Source organism: Episyrphus balteatus, chromosome 2, assembly GCF_945859705.1.
Source record: "Episyrphus balteatus chromosome 2, idEpiBalt1.1, whole genome shotgun sequence".
NCBI lineage: Eukaryota > Metazoa > Arthropoda > Insecta > Diptera > Syrphidae > Episyrphus > Episyrphus balteatus.
In genome coordinates, this window is record NC_079135.1 from 104161158 (window position 1) to 104185123 (window position 23966).

The following is a 23966-nucleotide window of genomic DNA, read 5'->3' on the forward strand; positions in this document are numbered from 1 at the left end:
TTCGTTGGCTCAACGAAAATATGTAATTTTTCGTAATATGAAAACCTTCATCAATTAAAGAAAACGTTTCATACACTTTTTCTCCCCCTTTAGAGTCGAAAAATCCATTTTAATGAAAAGATTCATCATTTAACGAAAAATTTCATACTCATTTTAGAGAATAAAAAAATGAATTCGATCCTTACTTGATCACAATTTTAATTGAGTAACGAAAAAATTCATAAACTTATGAAGTTCAACATTAACTAACGAAAATCTTCATCAGTTTATGAATACCTATAAATAATTGGCTTATGAAAATTCTTCATAGACTAATGAAATTTTGCATCGGCTTATGAAAAAATACATCAGCTAACGAAAATAAATCGTTGTCTTTCGAAAAAAAGGTAGACTAACGTGTATACAGAGTATTACAGAGCACGCTGTATTTTCGTTTATTGTGTGCATTTCTGGTAGTCACAGTGTAAGTGTATATTCAACCCCCAAAGTGCGAAGACCTATCACGCGGAATAATATAAATACAAAACATATTGTGTGCTGAAAAAGTTTAAAATAATTATGTTTATATTTAGTTTAAAATATTATAAGCGGATCCTTACCAAGAAGATTAAAAAAAAAATCCTTTTAGCTGGAACTTGGACAATTTACTCGGGAATTATACAGGTAAGATAAATAATTGTAAACTACCTGACTCCCAATAATTTTGATTATGTTTCACCCTTTCAAAAAGAAAAAACGTTTTCGTCACCGTTCTCAAAAGAGTGGAAGAGTGGATGAACGATGAGATAGTAAGTATCATTCGATTATTGCTTCCTATATTATTTGATAAAAAAAAAATCAATATTTTTGTCTCTTATAATATTCTAACTTTTTTGTTTGTTTTTCTATTTAAGTTTTATTTCAGATTCCAAAGATGTCATCCTAATGCACCTTATACATGGGACTGGTTCTAAAGGACAATTACATATAAAACTCCCATGAAGCTTTCCTATATACGTGGAACACCTCAAAAGCCAATCATCAAGCCATTCGTGATCGACATCAAATCCCTGATAGAATTCTTCATATCGCCGGTATAAAGTATTCGTTTACCTCCTTCCTTAGAGGAGTTTAAAGTTTTTAATGTAAATAATTTAATTTTTGTATTCAATGTTTTTAATTTAGGATGATTAAAAATTTAAATTAAAATTTTCTTTTTGTATGGTAAAAAATTTTCGCTCCGCTCCACTTCTTTTGAATTTCAGGTTTTTTATTCAAAAATTTAGGGAAGAAAAATGGACGAAAAAATTCTAGATTTATGAAAATAAAGTAAGTACCTATATTCTTCTAAAAGGATAATTAATACAACGAAAGGTTTCGTAAGCTGACAAAAAAATTACGTTGATTTATGAAAATATTTATAAATTCAATGAAAAGTTTCGTTAGCTAACGAATATTTTTTCGTAATTTTATTAAAATATTCATAAAATTAACGAAAAAATTCGTTAGCTTACGAAAGTTCTTTCATAAATTAATCAAAAAATACATTGACTAACGAAAAATATCACCGTGTTTAATTAAGTCTTACGTTAATTGATGAAAACTTTCGTAAATTGATGTAAAAATTCATTAATTCACGATCAAAAATTTTTATGAAAAATTTCATTAAAATACGACAGTTTTCTTTAGTTGATGAAGTTCTTCATTAACGTATGAAAGCCATTTCGTTGAGCCAATTAAATTTTTCACGGGCTGAAAATTAATTAAATTTTCGTTGGCTCAACGAATTTTTTCGTTGTATTTACGTAAGGATTTGGTTCAGTGTTGAGCCGTTTTTTGAGAAATTGGAATATAAGAGGTACCGTTATTTTTGGTCTTAAAAAATTTATTCCAAAAATACCTCAGAACTTTAAAGACAAAAGTTTGAAGAACAAAGACTGTCAGACAGGAAGAGAGATAGAAATTTAAAAAGTAATTTTTTTTTCTAAATTTATAAGTTTTTGATCCTTCAACAATAAAAGCAATCGTTTCCGTTCGTGTAAAATTTATATTAAGCTGAGTACTGAGAAATGGAAAAAAAAAACACGGCTAATATTAAGTACACAAGAAGTGATATAATGGCCGCACCCTTTAAATCGTGTTAAACAACAAACAGTATTTTGTGCTAAGTTTTTCTGAGAATTATTAATTTTTAGCTTTTCTTAAGGGCGCTGAGGGGATTTTCTGAATTGGGAAAATAATGCATACTGTAACTGTCCCTTTAAGCTAATCAATTGATAACCTATCGTATACAAAATCAATTTAAATCAATAAATTTCTATATAAAAAGTAGCCGGATTTTATTGGAAACACCCAAACAGTGAGTTTTAAAAATGTTGATATCTTTTCATCTGCTCAAAATGATCAGCATTATCAACGTCAGCTCACCCAAGTTTATGTTCAAATTACTGAATAATTGGGCAGATATCAAATTTGTCATAAACTTGCACTAAAAAGTTCATTGCACGCACTTCTTAGTATGCTTCAGTATTATCATCAAATAAGCACGCAAAAAGTATCTTGTGTGTCAAGGCCTTTCAATTACGTGTTTAATTAACTAACAATCCAAGCTTTGAAATTGATAACCTATATGAAACGATTATGATTCTTTCTTACCACCTTCTGAGGCATTATATTATGTTCCTTTTGTATTTTTATGGTGGAGCCTGTTGATATAAAAAAAAAAATTATTCGCACATTTTCAAGTCTGAGCAAATTCGTCATCAATAGCTTTATATCAATCGGCATCGAGCTTAAACACTTTTTTATTTCCATATTAATCTGCCACTTGAAACTCTCGTGCAACATTTCGAATTATTCAGTTAATTCAGATCTTTTGCCACAGAAAGTTGTATATACACTATTATGTGGCTGTTTGCGTTTTTCGCCACAATTGGAATTTTAGCGTACGTTACTTTGCCTAACAATACAAAATAAATTTAATTGAATTAATAATAAATAATATTAAATGATTTAATTTAATAAAAAAAAAATTAATTTTATATAACATTCATGTGTGTACTTATAAATTAACAGCAACACAATAAATGTGACACAGGCGAAATTTGATTATAATTGCAATCTTACTGCAAAGGGAAGTCCAAAATTTCCGGATAGTTTTAGTTTTGGTGTTTCGACGGCAGCTTATCAAATTGAAGGAGCCTGGAATGAAGATGGCAAAGGTGAATCAATTTGGGATGATTTTACACACAAATTCCCAGAAAAAATGGATGATCGATCGAATGGTGATATAGCGGCTGATTCATATCATCGTTTCGATCAGGATTTAGCTGCTTTGAAGGAGTTAAAAGTAAGTGAAAAAAACAACTTCCTGATTATTATATTTTTTGTAATGGAACTTATAAGAGAACTTATTAGATAGTGTAAGGTATTACTTTCAATGCGAATAAGCTGAAACACCCTCTATATTAAGACTTAAGTAATATTCAGTTATTCTGTGCTTGAGATTTCTCTCTTACGGGTCAATCGAATGATTTATTTACTTTAATTGCACTATCGAAAAGTCTCCAAAGCTTTTTATATAATTATGTACTTATGCTAGTCGTTTTTATGTTCAAGAAATATAAGACACTCGAAATAAAGGTATCATAAAACGAAGACGTGTTAAGTGTTCTCATTTATATTTGCATGAATTATAATTTGCATGATTAAAGTACTTATAGCTAATCAGAAGTGAGAAAAAAAAGCCCACTTGATTTTATTGTGCATGTTTAGACATTTTATTAAAAGTTTATGAAAAAAGATTATTTAATTTAATTCCAAAGTTTTGAGTAAAGTAAATTAAATTAATTATGAATGCGAGAACACGTGCGGGAAGATTTGTCGAAAGTGCGACAGTCCCAGAGCTTAAAGCTAAGCTTGAAGAGCTAAATTTATCCACGTTGGGACTAAAACCCGCATTGAAGCTACGTTTAGAAGAAGGAATAGCTCTCCTCGATGATAATCGATTGGAGGAGCTGTTCTCTAATGTTGATATCGATGAGGAAGATGACGAAGATGACGTTGGAAACGATGGTGATGCTTCTGACCATTTAGAAGATGAGAGAGCTCTTTCACAGAGATTAGAAAACTTACGTGAAATTGTCAGAAAGAAAGAGGAGATTGCTTCTTTAGAGAAGAGATTGGCCGAACTAGGCAGTTCAAAAAGTGATGTGCGATCGCCAATGTATACATTCCGTGATGTTGAGGACACGACACCAACGTTCTCAGGGGACGACAATTATCCCGTTAAGAAGTGGATTAGTTGCTTTGAAGATGCAAGGCTTCTGTACAAACTAAATGAATCAGAAAGTTTTATTTGTGCCAGACGATTATTGAAGGGAACGGCGAAATTGCTTTTGCGATCGACTTCATGCCGTTGTTGGAGCGAATTAAAAGATGCCTTACTATCTGAATTTCACAATAATGCTACTGCTTCAGACATCCACAACATTTTGCGAACGCGTAAAAAGCACAAAGACGAAACGTTTTTACAATACTTGTTAGCCATGCAAGAGATCGCATCACAGGCCGAGATCGAAGAGCCAGAGGTAATAAGTTACATTATTAAGGGAATTCCCGATTCATTCCTTAACAAACAAATTCTCTTAACTGCCAACAACATCGTCGATCTTAAGATTTTATTAAGAAAATACGAAAATATGAAGCTAATTGATCCTCCGACATCTACGCAAGCAGTTAAAAAACCTACCATGCAATCCAGACACGTTCCAAGTCCGCAAAGCATTCCAAAGTGCTTTAACTGCAATGAAACAGGGCATATTTCCACCAATTGCCCAAAACCTCGAAGGGAAAGGGGTTCATGTTTTCGCTGTGGAAAATTGGGACATGCAATCAAAGATTGTCCACAACCATCATCCGCCGTTCTGGTAGTTCAAGAACCTGCAACGCAAGCACAGAAACAGGCTATTTCGTGCTCCTTTATGGAAAACTTCCAAGATGTCCTCGAGTATAGTTTTCAAAAAGATGATCCTGTTCCTGTGCAAATGACGATATACGCCATGACACTCATCGACACCGGGAGTCCAATCAGCTTTGTGCAGCAGCGCTACATTCCACCTTTTCTGATGGCGATGGTCAGACCGGAGTATCACAATTACGCAGGTATCAATAATTCAAGACTTATTATATTAGGAAGTGTATCATGTTATGTCAATGTGAAAAATAATTATGTTAAGTTATGTCTTTTGGTTGTTAAGAATGAGACTATGCGAAATGCAATTGTACTAGGTAGAGATTTTTTACAAAAAACTAATATTAGGTTTGTTTTACAAGATGATAATGTCGATTTGCAAGCAAACAAATACCTTAACGTAAAAGATGTGAAAAATAATGATTTTGACGAGAATTCTAAGGGAAATTTATGTGAAAATGTATGCCAAAATTTATGTGAAAATTTATGTGAAAATTTATGTGAAAATTTATGTCAAAATTCAAAAGAAAATTCTAACGAAAATAACGAAATTGGAGACGACTTTTGTAAGGGATTTTTCAAAGAAATTTTAAATATCGATATGTCGGGAGATAATGATGAGTTAACTTGTTTAAAAATTAATGATCATTTAACACTCAAAGATCAGAATATTGTGAGAAGTTTAGTTGAGCAAAATATTCCTACAAATTGTGAGTTTAGTAATAATTTTGAAATGAAAATTGTTTTAACCAACCAGAATAGTATTTTTAATTGCGTGCCTCGACGATTGCCTTACGCACACAAAATTGAACTCCAAAATATTCTTGAAGATTTATTGAAGCAAAATATAATTCGAGAGAGCGATTCTCCTTATGCCTCACCGATCGTATTAACAAAGAAAAAATCCGGAGAGCTACGCCTGTGCATAGACTATCGTCAATTGAACAAATTGACAGTCAAAGACAATTTTCCCATCCCTTTGATCGAAGATCACTTGGACAGACTACGGGGTAAAAAGTATTTTACATTGCTAGACTTAAAAAGTGGATTTCATCACGTCAAGATGGCTGATGATTCAGTGAAGTTCACCTCTTTCATAACACCTTTAGGGCAGTTTGAATACTTACGCATGCCCTTTGGGCTCAAAAATGCCCCATCTGTTTTCCAACGATATGTGAATTCAATTTTTAAAGATGTTATTAAAGCAGGTAAATTACTTGTTTACATCGACGACTTGCTAATAGCCACCGAATCTAAAGAAGAACATTTTAGTATATTAAAAGAAGTAATGAATTTAGTCAAGAAAAACAATTTAAAATTACGATTTGATAAGTGCCTTTTCATGTTTGAAAAAATAACATACTTGGGGTATGAAATATCTTGTGATGGCATAGGACCGAATAAAAATGGGTTAAAAGCAGTAGCCGAATTTCCAATTCCGACAAACGTTAAGAATCTCCATTCATTCTTGGGTCTAGCGTCTTATTTTCGAAAATTTATTAAAAATTTTTCAATCGAAGCGAAACCACTTTATGACCTGCTCAAAAAAGATTCTAAGTTTCAGTTTGGAGATCAAGAATTAAAAACTTTTGAGTCGTTGAAGGAAAAATTATTAAGCGCTCCGATTCTAAGCATCTTTAATCCTAATGCTACAACTGAATTGCACTGTGATGCAAGTAGCTTAGGGTTTGGTGCAGTATTGATGCAGCGGCAAAATGACAAACATTTCCATCCTATTTTCTTTTATTCGAAACGAACGTCACCACAAGAAGCGAAATATCACTCTTATGAATTAGAGACATTGGCTATTGTGTCCGCGCTTAGAAGGTTTAAAATATACCTAATTGGCATTAGCTTTAAAATTATCACCGATTGTAGAAGTTTAACCTTGACCTTAAATAAAAAATTGTTAAATCCACGTATTTCTAGATGGGCTCTAGAACTTCAGGAATTCGATTATACAATCGAGCATAGGGACGGCCAACGAATGAGACATGTTGATGCCTTAAGTCGCTGCCACAATGTTTTGATTGTCGAAACAGATTCGTTTGAACATGTTCTCGCGGCTGCCCAACAAAAAGATCCCGAAATTAGGAAAATTGTGGAAATGTTGGAAAAGAAAGAAAGTTCTGCTTATGAATTATTAAACGGATTAGTTTATCGCAAAATTGATAAAAAAGTTTACTTTTACGTTCCATCTGGAATGCAGGAAAGGGTTATACGAACCCATCACGAAGCATTGTGTCATGTTGGCGTTGAAAAATGCTATAATGTTCTAAGGGCGACGTATTGGTTTCCCGATATGAAAACTAAAATTAAAGAATATATAAAAGATTGCCTGAAATGTTTACACTTTTCCCCATCATACGGAAAAAAGGAAGCAACTTTGCATAATATCCCCAAAGGTGAAAAGCCATTTGACACTATTCACATTGACCATTTTGGTCCATTACCATCTTCTACAAGAAATTTAAAAAAACATATTTTGCTTGTTGTGGACGGTTTTTCAAAATTCACAAAGCTTTACGCGGTCAAGAGTACAAGTGCGAAAGAGGTAGTACAGTGCTTAGAAAATTACTTTGCCACTTACAGTAGACCAAATCGTTTAATATCGGATAGAGGTAGTTGTTTTACTTCGGAGGAGTTTTCCTCTTTTTGTCAAGAAAACTGCGTTCAACACATTAAGGTAGCTACGAATTCACCCCAATCGAATGGGCAGGTGGAACGCATAAACAGATGCCTCACTCCAATGCTATCCAAGGAAAGCGAGGTCGATCCAGGCGAGTGGACAAAGTATCTTGCCAAGGTTGAATTCGCCCTCAATAATACAATCAGTAAAAGCACTGGTTTTAGTCCAAGCGTTCTACTGTTCGGTGTTGGGCAAAAGGGAATCGTTAGCGATAACATAAAAGAATATTTGGATCAAGAAATTTTGGACAATGAACCAAGAGACTTACAATCATATAGGCAACAGGCAAGTAAAAATATTATTCAAAGTCAAGAATCCAATAAAATTTATTTCGACAAGCATCATAAAAGACCACATTCTTACAATGTTGGTGATTTTGTGATGGTTAAGAACGTGGTAACTACTCCAGGAATAAACAAAAAACTTCTCGCAAAGTTCAGAGGTCCCTTTGAAGTAGTTAAAAAATTAGAGAATGATCGATATTTGATTAGAGATTTAGAAAATCTACAAATTTCACGAGTTCATTACGAAGGCGTTGCATGCCCTGAAAACATGAAACCCTATGTTTCAGTTTGATTAAATTTTTAATTTTTATTCCGATATATACTATCTTAAAAATTCTTTGAAAATCCTAGTTCGATATTTATTAAAACTATCAATCGATAGTTATTTAAATGTTTTAATTTTTGAAATAAATTTTAAGTTAATGTTTTCATATGAAACATGTCATTTAAAGTGTATATTATACATATGTATTAAGTTTCGCTTTTTAAATTTCAAACATAAAAATATTGTCCTAAATTTATTGTTACAAAAAAAAAAATAGAAAAAAAAAGAAAATTATGTTATTACTTAAATCGAGGTCGATTTTGTATTAAGGACGGCCGAGCTGTAAGGTATTACTTTCAATGCGAATAAGCTGAAACACCCTCTATATTAAGACTTAAGTAATATTCAGTTATTCTGTGCTTGAGATTTCTCTCTTACGGGTCAATCGAATGATTTATTTACTTTAATTGCACTATCGAAAAGTCTCCAAAGCTTTTTATATAATTATGTACTTATGCTAGTCGTTTTTATGTTCAAGAAATATAAGACACTCGAAATAAAGGTATCATAAAACGAAGACGTGTTAAGTGTTCTCATTTATATTTGCATGAATTATAATTTGCATGATTAAAGTACTTATAATAGTGAAATTAATTAGATAGTGAAATTAATTAGATCATGACTCGTGTTAGAATTTAGGTCAGGCTGTTGAATAAGTTTTTGGGATGATTTTAGGTTTATTCTATATGGACTCGTTTTTTTCGAACCTAAACGACCTGCTTTTTATATGAGGTTGATTTCAGCATATTAATATTTATCTTAATATAGAAATTTTTAAGGTAAATTTAATTTTATTAAAAAAAAAATAGTTTTTCTTGAAACGCTATTGAACGCTTTTGGGAAAAATTAAATAAGTGTTTTTTTAGAGGTAATCTCAAAATTAGAAAAGCACAAGCAAAAATGTTTTTAATTAATTTTTTTAGTATCGTGAAAGCGAGCACTATTCTGATACCAGCCAATTTCTTTGGGAGAGTCATTAATTAAAAAATTCTGCATTGTCATTGCACCTTATTTTCGAGTTTTTTTTTTTTTTAAATATCAATCATATAAGGCTATCTCACTGTCCCGAAAATTGCTGTGGGTCCTCGATCTAAACATTAAGAGATAGATCTTTCAAGTGCATCAACCGTCTCAAAAATGATGTTGTATTGCGGTGTGTTGTTACTATATGTCCAAAGGCTTCTAACAAATGAAGCATTTGAAGACAGATTTGTTAATTGATTTCTGTCAGATTCCTTTCTGGAAAAGTGTTACAAATATTTAAGTTAGCCCAACCATCACACTTAACTTAGCCCCAAGATGTTCCATATCCGACTCATCAATTATATAACAAGTTGAAAGAAATTTCATTGCTTTGCTGCCAGGAAGAATTTTTTAAAATGCATCAAACATCCGGTTGCAATAGGAGAAAGTTATTGATAAGTTAGCCAGATGAATAATTACATTTTGGATAATGCTTAAACTTGTAACCTATCCTAAACTAGAGCTTAGCGCAGATAAAACCCTTTAACTTTCCATTTGGAATTTTCTTAGGTATTGAAATATCTTATTTTTACTTACTCTATAGAGCAAGTATTGATTTCGTGTCAAAAAAAATTTCGAGATTTTAATCAAAACTAACATTACGATTCAAAAAAGTACCTAAGTAAAAAATTGTATCTCCCATACAAAATTTTTGAGTTATTGCAATTTTTTCGAAAATGGCTCTTACGATTTCGATTAAACTTGGTGTACATAATGATCTAAGCTATTCTAATTAAACTGCTTTTACTTTTTCTAATGGTGTTTCCTATTTTTTTAAATCATAAATGTCGGCTCTTCCCACACATCGCTAATAAGTTATTACAATTTTTTTCGAAAAAGGCTCTAAAGACTGTGATTTAACTTTGAATACGTAATATTGAAATCAATAATTGCAATAAAAGTCAAATAACAAAAAAAATATTTAACAAAAATTTCGTCTCCATGTCGGCTCTTCCCCTACATCAATCAAATTTTTTTTTTAAATTTATGTATGTACATATATAGAAGCAGCTCTTATAATCTACAAGTAAACTTACATAAAAGTGCTTTGACTTGCAAGAGCAAGTCCTGAATTTTATTTCGAAATTCATACTTTAAGTGTAATGTGCAGAGCCAAGCCTCTAAATGTCTAAAAACACTTTTTCGGGTTAAGATTAGTTTATTTATAGGTATTTCATTTCTGAAATTCACTAATGAATCAATCAACGACCTCTAAAAAAAAGGAGTTTTAAATTGACCCATTGGTAAAATTTGGGACTATCTTGGATAGCGCATTCTTAAGGATAAAAAATGAAATATGAGATAGGTAGATGCCTTGCCTTTGGTCATTGACACATCACCCAAAAAGAAAATTCTATAAATAGCTAGCTAAATATCAGTTTTGTTTTTTTTTTTTTTTTAATTTTATTTTTATGAAATATTTATATGATATTTTAAGGAGTGTGGTCTCCTTTTAAGGAGTGTTAATTTTGGGAATTTTTTGAATTCCTGTTGTCATATGACGTATGAAGGTTTAAATACCATTAAGTGTTTTTTTTTTCTTTAAGTCAGTCAATGAAGAATTTGTTTGTGTACCTATATTAATATTGGAATTTCTAGTATTGCCCTTTATCATTTTAACCATTCATTGGGGAATCACTCTCAGTACCTACCTACAAGGTTCTCGACTCTTGTTAATAGTTTCATACAATAGTACAAACAAATTTTAATATATGGGAATTTCTGTGAGTGAGAAGTATAACTTGGTTTTTTGCAGTCATTCTAAATCATCGGATCCAAGACATGAAATTTCCAAAATTTTAAGTTGAACATTTGTTGCCTATATCTCTTTTCTCTGCTATCAATAAAAATCAAAATCATGTTGCCTACGCAATTTAATATTTTTGATATTTCCATAAACTTTAGTTTTAAGTTATGTAAGTCGAAATGTCGTCTAATTTTTACCAAAAGTGAGAGTTTTGCATACAAAATAATGAAAATGCACAGATGCAACATCAATGCAATTATATAAAATCATTTTTAAATTGTTACTTAAAATATTTTTTTCTTATTGCTTTATAGAGAAAGTATTAATTTGGTATGGAAAAAAACTTCCGATTATGCAGAAGTCTAAAAAGTCTATTCTTCGATCTGTGCGTGAAGCATTACATTTTCTACTACCTCCCTTCACTAAAATATCTTTTTTTGTTATCACTTTATTCGGGAAATTCCTAAAATTAATATTTCAAGAAAAAAAGATGCATAATATTCTTAAGAAAGGGTACTCAAACAGTCAACGAAAACGATTTAAAATCAAATTACCTATTTTTTTAAATCATCGTACCCTGAGACACACTTCGCGAAAGTATTTCAAACCACAAACTTGTCTATGTTTCATTGATAACAATTAAAAGGGCACAGACTGATCAACCATGAGTTGCATAAATATCTTTATTTGTAAGACTAAACTTCTAAATAAGCTGTCTTTTTTCGGTTGATAGAATTTAAGTTTTTTTCCGGCAATTACCCAAGTTCAAATAGCGTTTGCAGTAAGCAATACAAACTCTCTGATATTGTAATTTGCTTATTTTGTTTGTGGTTGACTTAAAAAGTGGTTATTCGTGGCCTAGTGATTGATACCAAGTCAAAAAGAACAAAATTGTTGTGATATCAAGCTTGACAACTGAAAGACTGAAGGTACCTTTTCTGTTTATAAACACGTCAAGTAATGCAATGCAGAAAAGAAATACTAGCATCTATGTATAATTGTTTTTGTCTAGAAATTGTCAAAAATAAAATTTTAAGTCAATTATTTAAGTTGAAAATAAAACAGTTACATTACATTACATGATATTTATTTCAATTTTTACCATAATTTTTAAGCTTTCTTAATGAGAAGTTAGTATTTATAAAACAATTATAATTGCAAATAAAATCAAGGTTACTGACCATGATTTTTGTAGAACAGATTAAAAACCCCTTAACGTGTGATTTGTTCTTTTATTTTTTAATTTCAAGCAAAAATGAATACTTTTTTTTTTTTTTAATTTTGATAACCTCAATTAATGAAAACAAGAAAAACAAAAACAAAAATACTCGTGCAGTGACGGAAATTAATTTTTGACCATTATCACATTAAATAATATTTTAATAGAGGATGGGCCCAACCGGTGCGTGGGGGTAAGGTGTGGAATATAAGTGCAGATGTCTCATTTAATTTGTTCATTGCACTTTTGAACAGGAAAATTAAAAAAAAAAAAACATTGTTATAGGGGCTCGTTCGACTAAGGCTAATTATGCTTCTTAGTATAATTTATGGTGTTATAATCAGATCTGATGAACGTCATGACTTTTTTGCTGTTTTTTTTTTTTTAATAACACAATATTTGGATTCATATGTTTACTACGCAACTCAGAGTGATTCTCAACTTGTTTGAATTTTACTTAAAATGGTGACAACAACGAAAAATGAGAGATCTCAGCAATAATAATCCGTTTTTGCCAAAATTCTATCTGATTTTTTTTTTAATAATATATTTTTAATATCAAGAAAATTATGTTTTTTGTTGATAAATTCATATCAACGTTATGTAAGTTTAGCAAATACAAATATATGCTTGAAATAGACTTTAATTTCAGCCTATCTTGAAAAACTGAATAAAAAAAGTACGTATACACCACAGTGAACGGATTTTTTTTTGTATTCTAACGTCTTGTAGGATTTTAACCTTTTTCGAATGGTTCCGAGGCTTACGTGTTCAATGTTATTGGTTTGTTATTTATCTCAACGTGTGATGTCTTTATGCATAGGTACAATGGATTTGTCTTTCTTGTACTGAACTCGCGCATTAGTCGGGTCAGCCCGTTCGAATTTAATAAGTTTTAGCAGACGTTATAATCAAAATTAAAGTTAAAAGCCTGAAATCATGCAAATAAATACATATTTGAATTTTGAAGAAGGTATTATAATTATTATGAATTTTATGAATTTAAGATGCCAAAAAGTATGCAATATGAAATCTCACTCATTCAAAAATGAAAATAAATAGGGTTCGGAAAGTAGTTTTAAGAGTACAAACATATAAATATAAATATATATATTTATATATGCAGGGTTGTAAGAAATCATTTTTTTAAATGCATTTGTTTTCTATTACAAATTAAAAAAATATTTATTGCGTATAAAAAAAATTTGCAATAAAAAAAAAATAAAAATATTGCAACTGAAAAAAAAAACATTGCATTAAAAGAATTTTATTGCAACTAAAAAATATTTTCATTGAAAATAAAGTTTTTTATTGCAAATACAAATATTTTGCATAAAAAAAAATTTGATTGCAAATACAAAATTTTCCGCATTGAAAAAAAATCAATGCAAAATGTGTGTATTAAATTTTTTTTTAAATATTTGTCGAACTTCTTACAATTTTGACCGTAGCACATAGGAGTATTATGGTCGAAAAGCTAGACAAAAGTCGATTTTCTAAAAATCAAAATTTTGAATTAATTTTTTTACAAAGCGGATGGTAAATATACATGGGCTCATATTATGCACTTTTTTTTTTTGTGGCAAAGTGTTTGGTGTGACAAAACAAGTTCAAAGACAGCTGTTTATTTTCTGAAATTTTTTTTGTAATTTTTTGTGATCTGGTGAGTATTGTTAGGAGATTGATTGTGAGCGAATGTGCTTTTAAACATAAAATTTTCAAATAAAAAATAAAATTGCAGGTATTGAATAATAATTATTATTCAATACCTGCAATTTTATTTTTATAATTAAATTATTATTAAATTTTAATTAAAGAGTAATTTTTGAAATATTAAATGTTTTTTGTTCAATTAAACGACAGTGGGAAAAGAGTCAGCCACATATAGATATTTTTATTGCTTTTTTTTAAAGTCTAAGTGCTTCGTTAAAGTATACCCTACTACTCTGCTTCCATACATAGATTTATGATAACTTTGACTATTCTTTTAATTTAATATCAAAAATTTGGGTGCGAATTTTTACGATTAACAAAATAATTTGCAAATGAAATTTTCACTTTGAGTAAAAAAAAACTCATACGCCCTACGTTTTTTTTACTGGTTGTTAATATTTTCCAGAAATTTTTGTTATTGAACCTGATGCATTTGGATTCACTAAGCCTAAAAATCACAATGGTTTTTTTCTAGAAGCTTAAATATTTTAGATATTTTAATTTTTCACATTTAGGGTGCATGAAATTTCATACTATTTTTTTTTAGTTTTTCTTGTCACAAGCGTTTTTAAAGTTTTTTAACTTATTTACATGAAATCGCCTTACAAAAAAATAATTTTGTCCAGGTTTTTGATCGAAATACTCCTATGTACGTAGATAAGGTTCAATGCTATAGTTGACAAAGGTTATATAGACAAACAATTTTTTTTTTGTATTTGGAATACCTACATATATTTTAAAGTTGATATTTTTACAACCCTGTATATGAGTTAGAAAACAAAATGTTAAAAATATCTTGACTAGCAGAAAAGTTATCGATAGAGTCAGCAGCTTATCATTACCTATTTTTAAATTATATAAGTAGTATATTTTTTTTAAATTAATTTCTGTGTACTCTCTTTCAGGTAACTCACTATCGTTTCTCAATTGCATGGCCAAGAATCTACCCAACTGGTGACATATCATCAAAAAATCAAAAAGGAATCGATTATTACAACATGGTTATCAACAAGCTAATTGCAAATGGTATAGAACCATTGGTAACAATATTCCATTATGATTTACCTTTGGAAATTCAAAAGATTGGTGGCTTTGCCAATCCTTTGATCATAAATATGTTTGTTACCTATGCTATTGAATTGTTTGAAAATTTCGGCGATCGAGTTAAAATATGGAATACATTTAATGAACCTTTTGATTATTGTAAGCCAGGATATGCAGATGCCAATTATCCTCCTCAGGTAAATGCCCACGGTGTAGCTGATTATCTATGCATGGATCATTCTTTGAAAGCACATGCTGCAGCTTATCGAACTTATAAGACTAAATATTATGAAAAACAACGTGGTAAGGTGGGAATTACGGTGAGTAGTCGATTCTTTTTCTCGCATACAAATGATCAGGAAGCGATTTCTCGAGGAATGCAATTCAATGTAAGCTTAATTACTAAGAAATGGGTCAAGAAAATAAGAAGAAACATTTCATATTTACAGTTAGGATTCCTGATACATCCTATCTTCAGTAAAACTGGTGGATACCCTCCAGCTATGGTTGAAACTATCAACAGAAATAGTTTGAAAGAAGGAAGGGTATCATCTAGATTGCCAAAACTTGATGGAAGATGGAGAGAATTAATTAAAGGTTCTTCTGACTACTTGGGTCTTAATTATTACACCTCGAGGTATATTAAACGAGCAAGCAAGCCAAATGGAGAAAATCCTTCATGGGAGAGGGATTACGATTCAGATGCTTATCCAGATGAGACATGGGTAAGAGGGAAACCGGATTGGCTGTATTGTGTTCCTGAAGGACTTGAGGGCATTTTAAAGTAAGTTTCCTTAAAAATGATGGCTTCGTGAACTTTGTTAACTTTTTTTTGCTTCAAAAAAAAGATACATTCGTGATCATTATGGCAACCCAGAAGTGATAATAACAGAAAACGGCTGGTCCGATGATGGTGATCCAGAAGATGATGATCGTATTCATTTCATTAAGGTAAAAATTGATGGAGATTTTCGAGGATAAGTTTGACGCTAATTACAACTTTTTTTTTTAGGCACATATGCAAGCAGTATTGAATGCTGTTAATGATGGTTGTAATGTTACAGGTTATACCGTTTGGAGTTTACTTGATAATTTTGAATGGCAAAAAGGATACACGTATGATAATTATTTGACTATTGTAAACAATAGAATGTGTTATTATAGTTTGAAAATTTTAATTACAGCCACAAATTTGGACTCTATGCTTTGAATATTACAAGTCCAAGTAGAGAACGTACTCCCAGAAAGTCAGCAAAGTATTATAGAAGAGTAATTGAAACAAGAACCCTTCCAAGTATTTCTTAAATTATTTAAAATATTTTTAAAATAAAATTTAATTATAAAGTATATTATCTTTAAAAATTTATTTAAGTTTAATTTTAATGCTTCCTGTAGCTCATAATGTAAAAGATAATAAAATTTTATGATTTAAATAAACATCTCCAATATATTATAATGCTTAATTATTATATTTGTACAGTTATTAATAATAAATAAAACAACTATGCAATTAAAAAAAAAGAACTAGAAGGAGCAGGTAACGATAGTAACTCTTTTTTTTTAATGTTCTAAAACATGGCAACTAAAATTGCATGCTTTCATTACGTCTTTAAATGTCACAACATAAAAAAATACGAACTTTGGGAATTTTGCCGGTTTCCTTTTTTCAAGCAGTTACTATAGACCGTAAAGCCCTTGACATAAAATTTTCAAAATCTTAAGTTGATTCTTTTTATCCCGTTTGGAGTTAACTTGATAATTTTGAATGGTAAAAAGGATACACGTATGATAATTTTTTGAATATTGTTAACATTTTGAAAATTTTTCTCGCGTTCTGGCGTAAGACTGAGTGAGAGTAAATAGCAAATAATCGGTTGTGTGATAGTTGATAGTAATAACGTTGCTCTTGCTCATGTCCAATTATGTGTGAATTATATTGAAATAAAAATTAGAAAAATCTAAATTTAGTATGACTGAATGCCCACCCTAATGTGCCTTAAGCATAAAAGGTAAATCAACTTGTTGTAAGTTTCTCTTCTTCTAATATAATCTATACGCAAAACTTTTTTTTTCAAAAATGGCTCTTAGCTCAGGGAAATTAGTCAAAATATGGGCATGAAATCGCATTTTTCGCGGGACAAAATTTTTTCATGGAATGTGTTCGGGGGGTTGTCCTTATCATAAAAGTCAATTTGTTGGGATGATTGGATGTTGGGAACAGCCGCCATCTTGGAAAAGAGATTGGTATCGTTTTTATTGAATAGCTCCATCGTTATTCATTTAAGTAAGGAAAAATGACAGAGCATCAGTTTTTATATTTATAATTTGAAATAATGTAAATTTAGCTCATTCCCATTAACTGGAAAACTTACGTTATTTAACCCCCCGAAAACCGTATAAAGCCCAAGGTTAGAGTTGTCAGACCTTTGAATTCGATATTAAGACGAGTATGGGTACAAAACTGCGTACTTAAATTTTGGTCATACCTCTAATTCCAAAATTTGCTAGGCCTAATAAAATAAAATGCATGACTGGGTCGCACGAACTTGCTCTTAGAGTTAAAGTTGCTTAAATTTTTAAGACTTTTTATATAGAAATTTGGAAAAAAAAACAAATTTCGTTTTTGAAAAAAAATAAAATAAAATCTGAAATTAAATTGCCCTCCAAAACAAGTATGCAGTTTTGATTGATATATTAACATGCATTTTTAAAAAACTAATTTTTTATAAATATTTTTTTGGAAAAAAAGTTTTAAAATAAAATTAGTATGCCATTTGGTAGAAATCACTAATCAACATCTAGAAACAAAATTTCAAAAAAGTTCAATGTCCCGTTTTCGAAAATTTGATTTTTCAAAAAAAAATTTTCAAATTTTTTTTAAAAATCCAAAAATTATTTTTTTCAAAATTTTATTTTTGGCTTATATTTAAATTATATAAATGCTTCTTCACAAAAAGTTTCGTTGAAATCGAATAAGCAGTTTCGGAGATAATCGGATTTGAAAAAAACGGTTCTATGGCAGGTACCGTTAATAATGATTTTCAAAAAAATTTTTTTTCTATTGAAAGATAGACTTTAGCTTAAAACTAACATTTGAATTTTTTAAACAAAATCGTTAGAGCCGTTTTCGAGATATTTCAATTTTACTAAAATCGGTATATGACAAGTACCGTTATTTTTGGTCGAAAAAAATTAATTCCAAAAACCCCTCTGGAGAGTCGCCAAATAACGCTACATACCAAGTTTGACATTAATCGGTCCATCCGTTTAGGCTGTAGCTCCTTATACAGACTGACAGACAGACAGACAGACGGATTTCCGGGACCCACTTTTTTGGCATTGTCTACCATCGTAATGTCATGAAAATATGTAATCTAAACTTTTTTTTTGTACGAATGCATAACTTGATATATAGATAGGTACTAAAAAAAATTTGCTATTTTATCACTTTTGACTAGTACATAGAGAATTTCGAAGTTAGATTTCTTCTACAATATGATGGTTACAATAACGATTGTGGGCTCATTTTATATGTAGATAATTATAAGTAATATAATTCATTCTTGAAGAATTATCCAAACAAATCAAAAGTTCGTCATATATATGAACAAATGTCAACCTTGCGAAACAAACCTGCACTTTGACCAACTATTTTGTATATCATTTTTTAGATAATTTTATTGTTAATAAGTTTTACCTTTGTTATTTCTTGCTTAAATGAATAACGATGGAGCTTTTCAATAAAAACGATACCAATCTCTTTTCCAAGATGGCGGCTGTTCCCAACCTCCAATCATCCCAACAAATTGACTTTTATGATAAGGACAACCCCCCGAACACATTCCATGAAAAAATTTTGTCCCGCGAAAAATGCGATTTAATTTACTAATTTCCCTGGGCTATCTAACAATTAAAAAAAAATAATCTATGCTTTCAGTCAATTTTAAAATACTTCAGATATTTGCGATGCTTTTGCGACTAATTTCAGTCAAAAACGACAAGAGAACGACTTTCTCTAGAAGCGCCAATTGTTTGAAAATTTAACTTCGCAGTTTCCTCAGCTATCTGCCCATCTTCTTTATGACACGATAATTGCTTTACTTAAGCCTCAATTAAGGCTTCCAGAGCGAGTTGTTTTTATTTCGTTTTATTACAAACTCCAAACGTAATAGGGGTTATTCTATGGGGCCAGACGGTATTTCTTAAACAGTAGCCTTTTCCCACTGAGCTAAAGCGCGGTTTTCGCAAAAAAAAAAATCCAAAACCGCCACCAAAACTCAGGTTTTACCATACATTTTTGCATCAGCTGATTTGTTCGTAAAACACAAGTTTTATATAAAACCACTCAAAAAATGAAAAGTGAAACAATTCAGCTCTCAATTTGGGTGTACTAAAATGAACTTGGGTGAACTAAGACTATCTCTGTGCTTCTCTATCTCGAAAGAACACACGAAACAAGAATAAGATGTTGTCTGATGACTTCAACTATGACGTTTGGAAGAAAAGGCCATGAAATTAATCAAAAAAAAAAATAGTTTCACAAGATTTTATTTATTGTTTATGTGCTATGAAAAGTTCTCTTTTTACTTATTTAATAAGAAACAATAGACATCGTTAAAAAAAAATATGACTTGTACCCTGTTTGCCATTTATTTGGAGGACAATGAGGTGTTGCAGTGTTAAAATAATTAAAAAGCCAAACGAAAACCTGAAAACTTTCGGTGGGGGGAACGTATTTCCAGTTTTGAAAAAGGCTATAAGTTAGGAAAATTTCCTACCATTTGGAAGGTTATAAATTAGAGACAAATATCTAAGCTAACTTACTTTGTTATAGGTACAACTTATTAAAAAGATTTGCTAACTTTTTTAAGACGGCCATCTGCTTGTCAAAAAAACACGCAGCAATCAACGCAATTTAATACAGATTCCATTTGTTTTTAGCATGTCTTTTTCTCTGAGTATCGGATGAGTTTTTCAACTGAAATCTGATGATTACCTTTGGCCTTAACTTTTACAAATATCATACATTTTGGTTGAAAAATAAGCTTTTTTATTATTTAAGCAGAGTTGCCAGCAACCATTTTACGATATTTTTCTATGTGAATTTTTTTATGGAAAACAAACAACATAATCGGCCCTAGCGAGGTAATCCGTAGGAGCGGATTTTGTCCGATTTCATCCGAATCGGACAGTTTTTACCTGTCGGAAACACACCTCGAAGCATATTTCGTATGAAATCGGAGAACTTCCGCTCCGACGTACTACATCGCTAGGGCCGAATGTATCTCATTATTTAAATGAACAGGAACCATTTAATGTTTACTCGTCAAACAAAGAAAACAGGTATCAACACAATTGTATTTTATTTACCAATGTCTATAAAAAAAATTCTTATCAAATCAAAAAAAACCTAAAAATTTGTCTTTATTATAGACTTTTAATACATATTAAAACATAAAAAAAGCTCAGGCTCATTTGAGTTATATTTTGGAAATTCATTGTTTGTGCAGATTTTTTTTTAAATTTCTATGAATTGTGACATAACAATAATAGTTCCTGAAAAAAAATTATATTTATGAACAATTTTATTTAGCAATAAAGCATTTTCTTTTGTTTTTTTCTACTTGTAAGTGGTAAATGCAACAAAATTTAAGACTGGACAAATTCTTTTCCAAGTTTTCTCAAAAACTTGGAATTTCTCTTCTTTCAATTAATGCCCTATAATACATTGCTGATTTCTTCGGTGTTCGTGTTTTTTGAGGACTTTTCATATCGACAGAAAAAAGTCCAAATTTCGGCCTGAAAATAAAAAACTTTTAAGAACTACATAATTTTTTAATTAATTTTAACTTACGTATATCCGAAAATCCATTCAAAAGTATCAATTAAACTCCAATAAGTGTAACCAACGACATTACAACCATCATTTATTGCATTTAATACACCTTGAATATAGCTCTAGAAAATTTAAAAAAAGCTTTAATCATTCAAAATATCTAAGAAAAGGAAAAAATAATGGTATACCTTCAAATAAAGAATTCGATTATCGTCGTTAAGTTCTCCATTATCAGACCATCCAGTTTCAGTGACAAACACTTCAACATTATCATACTCATCTCGAACGTATCTTAACAATGTAATAAAATTAATTATAAATCATTTCAATATGAAAAAATAACCCACTTTAAAAGATCTTCCATTCCTTCCGGAATACAATGCAACCAATCTGATTTGGCTTGAAGCCATTTTTCATCAATAATTTCTTCAGTATCATAATCCCTGTCCATTGATGGATTTTTCCCAATTGGTTGAAGTGGACGTCTTGCAATTCTCGAGGTGTATTGATTTATTCCCAAGAAATCAGCCGAACCTCGAATATATTTCTTCCATTCTCCTTCAAGACTTGGAAGTCGTGATTTTGATCTTCCTTCTCGCATGCTATTTCTTCCAATATCATCTATCAATACTTTTGGAAATCCACCAGATTTACTATGAATTGCATGAGCCATTATTCCAAGCTAAAGAGACAACTAATTTTCAATCTTTTTCAAGACTTCTATCAACTTTTCTAGAACTCACATAATATTGTAAGCTTCGATCAATAAGTTCAGTGTCATTTAAATGAGAGTAAAAGTATAATGAATCAAGAGTCATTCCCATTTTTCCACGTTGCCTTGGAAAGTATCGACCCCGATAAAGATGATAAGCAGCAGCATGTGACTTAAGAATGTTGGTCAAGCATAGATAATCTCCAATTCCTGATGAAGTCACTAAAGGTGCAAAAGTTCCTTCCCCATAGCCAGGTTTACAAAACTTCATTGGTTCGTTGAATGTTATCCATGTTTTGACCTTAAATTTTAGACCATAAAAATGAAAGCAGGAATTCTGTTGATGTTTAAGAATGAATCTTACCCGATCACCAAAATTTTTGAATAGTTCTTCAGCATATGTCAAATAATAATCTATAAAAAGTGCATTGGTAAAGCCACCTAACTTTTGTATCTCTGAAGGAAGATCATAGTGAAATATTGTAACGATTGGTTTAATTCCATTTGCAAGAAGCTTATTGATAACCATGTTGTAGTAATCGATTCCTTTTTGATTTCTTGATGAAATGTCACCAGTTGGAAAGATTCTTGGCCAAGATATTGAAAAACGATAGTGGTTAACCTGGGAGAGAAGATTTTATGCGCTTAAGTGATTAGTTTTTACGACAGACAATTTTTGTTCCTTAAACGCTTTACACATGCAAATTTAGCTTCTATAAAGCTGTATAGAAGCAAAATTGTTAGTAGGGCTATTCTTTCGTAAGTAATCTCACTAAACTTAAAGAAAAACACCTACCTTAAGGTACTTAAGGGCTTGCAAATCTAAATCAAAAAGTCGATACGAATCAGCTGCTGTATCACCATTTGTTCCATCTTCAACTTTTTCTGGATTATTATGAACAAGATCATCCCAAATTGATGGTCCTTTACCATCTGCATTCCAACTGCCTTCAATCTGATAAGCTGCAGTTGCAACACCAAAACTAAAATTTGGTGGAAATTTTCTTGGTCCTTTTGCTGGTAATGAACAATTACCACTTGGAATTAAACTTTCACAACCACTATTATAAAAAATATGTACAAAAAATATTAATCAATATAATTGATTCAACCATACAAAATAACATACACTAAAAATCCGAAAATAGTTAAAATTAATGACAACATTTTAGAAAGTGTTCAACTAACATCTGGTATCTCAGTTGAACAAATTAAAGCGACTAAATCTTATTCATGATCTGTTGTGCTATTTATCTTGTGCTGTTTAATCAAAAATATCGCATAATATAAACATAAATTTAAAATTTTTCTAACAAACTTAAAAATATTAAATTTTTTAAACAGGTGATGAAATAAAATGGAATTTGAAATCATTCCCCCATAGACTTAGGCTTGAAAGACAGAAGTTAAGGAAAAAAACTAGCATTGCTCATTATGTCAATTTTTTGTATATGCTAAAGTATACAAAAAAAAAAAATTATACCTTCAATAAGCCTTATATTTTCTTTTAAATAAAAAAATCCATAACTAAAGCCTATATGTTTTGTAAAAAGTAGTACAAAAATGATTTCTTGATATCACACATTTTTCATGAAAAAAAGCGAAAAAAAATAATTTATTTTTCTTTACGCATCATACTGTCAATATTTTTACATGACAACTTATAATAAATTTTATATCAGCTGAAAACTTATTATTTTAGCTTTCAATATTCACATCAATCATGTTTGTACGTCACTTAAAAAAAAAGTTGCAGGTTTTTAAAGACAACGATGTCAAATTTAAAACTTAGAATAAGGTACTTCCCTCACTGGTGGCTGGTGTCCGCAAACGAATTACCACAGGTGTTTTCTTCTTTCACGTTTCAATCCGTGCAAGCTTCGTACAGTCGTACCATATACTTGCACGTTAAGCGAACCACCCGAGTGGGAGGTGTTAGGTTTTTTTTTTTCGTTGAGAAATTTTTTAATTCGATCCCCACCTCAAAGGCCGAGATAAAATTTATGCAATAGCTTAAAAATTCTAGGAAAAACTTAAATATGTATCAACACAGTTTTGTTTTTCTTTTTTTTTTTATTTTTAAGCATTTTGCTAATCTTTTGGTTAAATAATAATAACCTTTTATGTTAACTCATCAAACAAAGAAAGCAGGTATCAACACAACTGTATTTTATTTACTTATGACTTAAAAAAAAAAATCATCAATTCAATAAAAAAGTTAAAAATATGTCTTTATTTTAAAATTTTAATATTAAAACATAATAAAGTTCAGATTTCCATGATTTATATTTTGGAAACTCATTGTTTGTGTAGTTTTTTTTTTTTTTAATTTCTAAGAATTGTAGCACAACACTAATATTTCTTGGAAAAAATTAATTTGTATGAACAGTTTAGGAATCGTTAGAAATAGAACTCAAAATAAC

General features: G+C 30.4%; 2 protein-coding genes across 3 annotated transcripts in view; one reads left to right on the forward strand and one right to left on the reverse strand.

Moving 5' to 3' along the window:
• LOC129911618 (myrosinase 1) overlaps positions 1-16316 on the forward strand; it is a 75616-nt gene extending 59300 nt beyond the window's left edge. Inside the window, exons 1-7 of one of the 2 annotated variants that reach the window (XM_055989469.1) lie at positions 2807-2924; positions 3055-3328; positions 14857-15384; positions 15445-15779; positions 15844-15946; positions 16008-16111; positions 16180-16316. In XM_055989469.1, the coding sequence (XP_055845444.1) occupies positions 2884-2924; positions 3055-3328; positions 14857-15384; positions 15445-15779; positions 15844-15946; positions 16008-16111; positions 16180-16300 (1506 nt within the window). In that variant the 5' untranslated portion in view covers positions 2807-2883 and the 3' untranslated portion in view covers positions 16301-16316. Of the gene's footprint in view, positions 1-2806; positions 2925-3054; positions 3329-14856; positions 15385-15444; positions 15780-15843; positions 15947-16007; positions 16112-16179 lie in introns of those variants that run through there. The other variant, XM_055989470.1, reaches the window with a different exon arrangement.
• A 4529-nt stretch (positions 16317-20845) lies between these two features.
• LOC129909622 (myrosinase 1-like) lies at positions 20846-22710 on the reverse strand. Its single transcript, XM_055986694.1, has 7 exons — positions 22673-22710; positions 22340-22604; positions 21908-22165; positions 21575-21844; positions 21179-21513; positions 21020-21122; positions 20846-20953 (listed from the first exon to the last, which is right to left on the reverse strand). The coding sequence occupies exons 1-7, from the start codon at positions 22708-22710 to the stop codon at positions 20846-20848; spliced, it is 1377 nt and encodes a 458-aa protein (XP_055842669.1).
• Positions 22711-23966: the final 1256 nt, after the last annotated feature.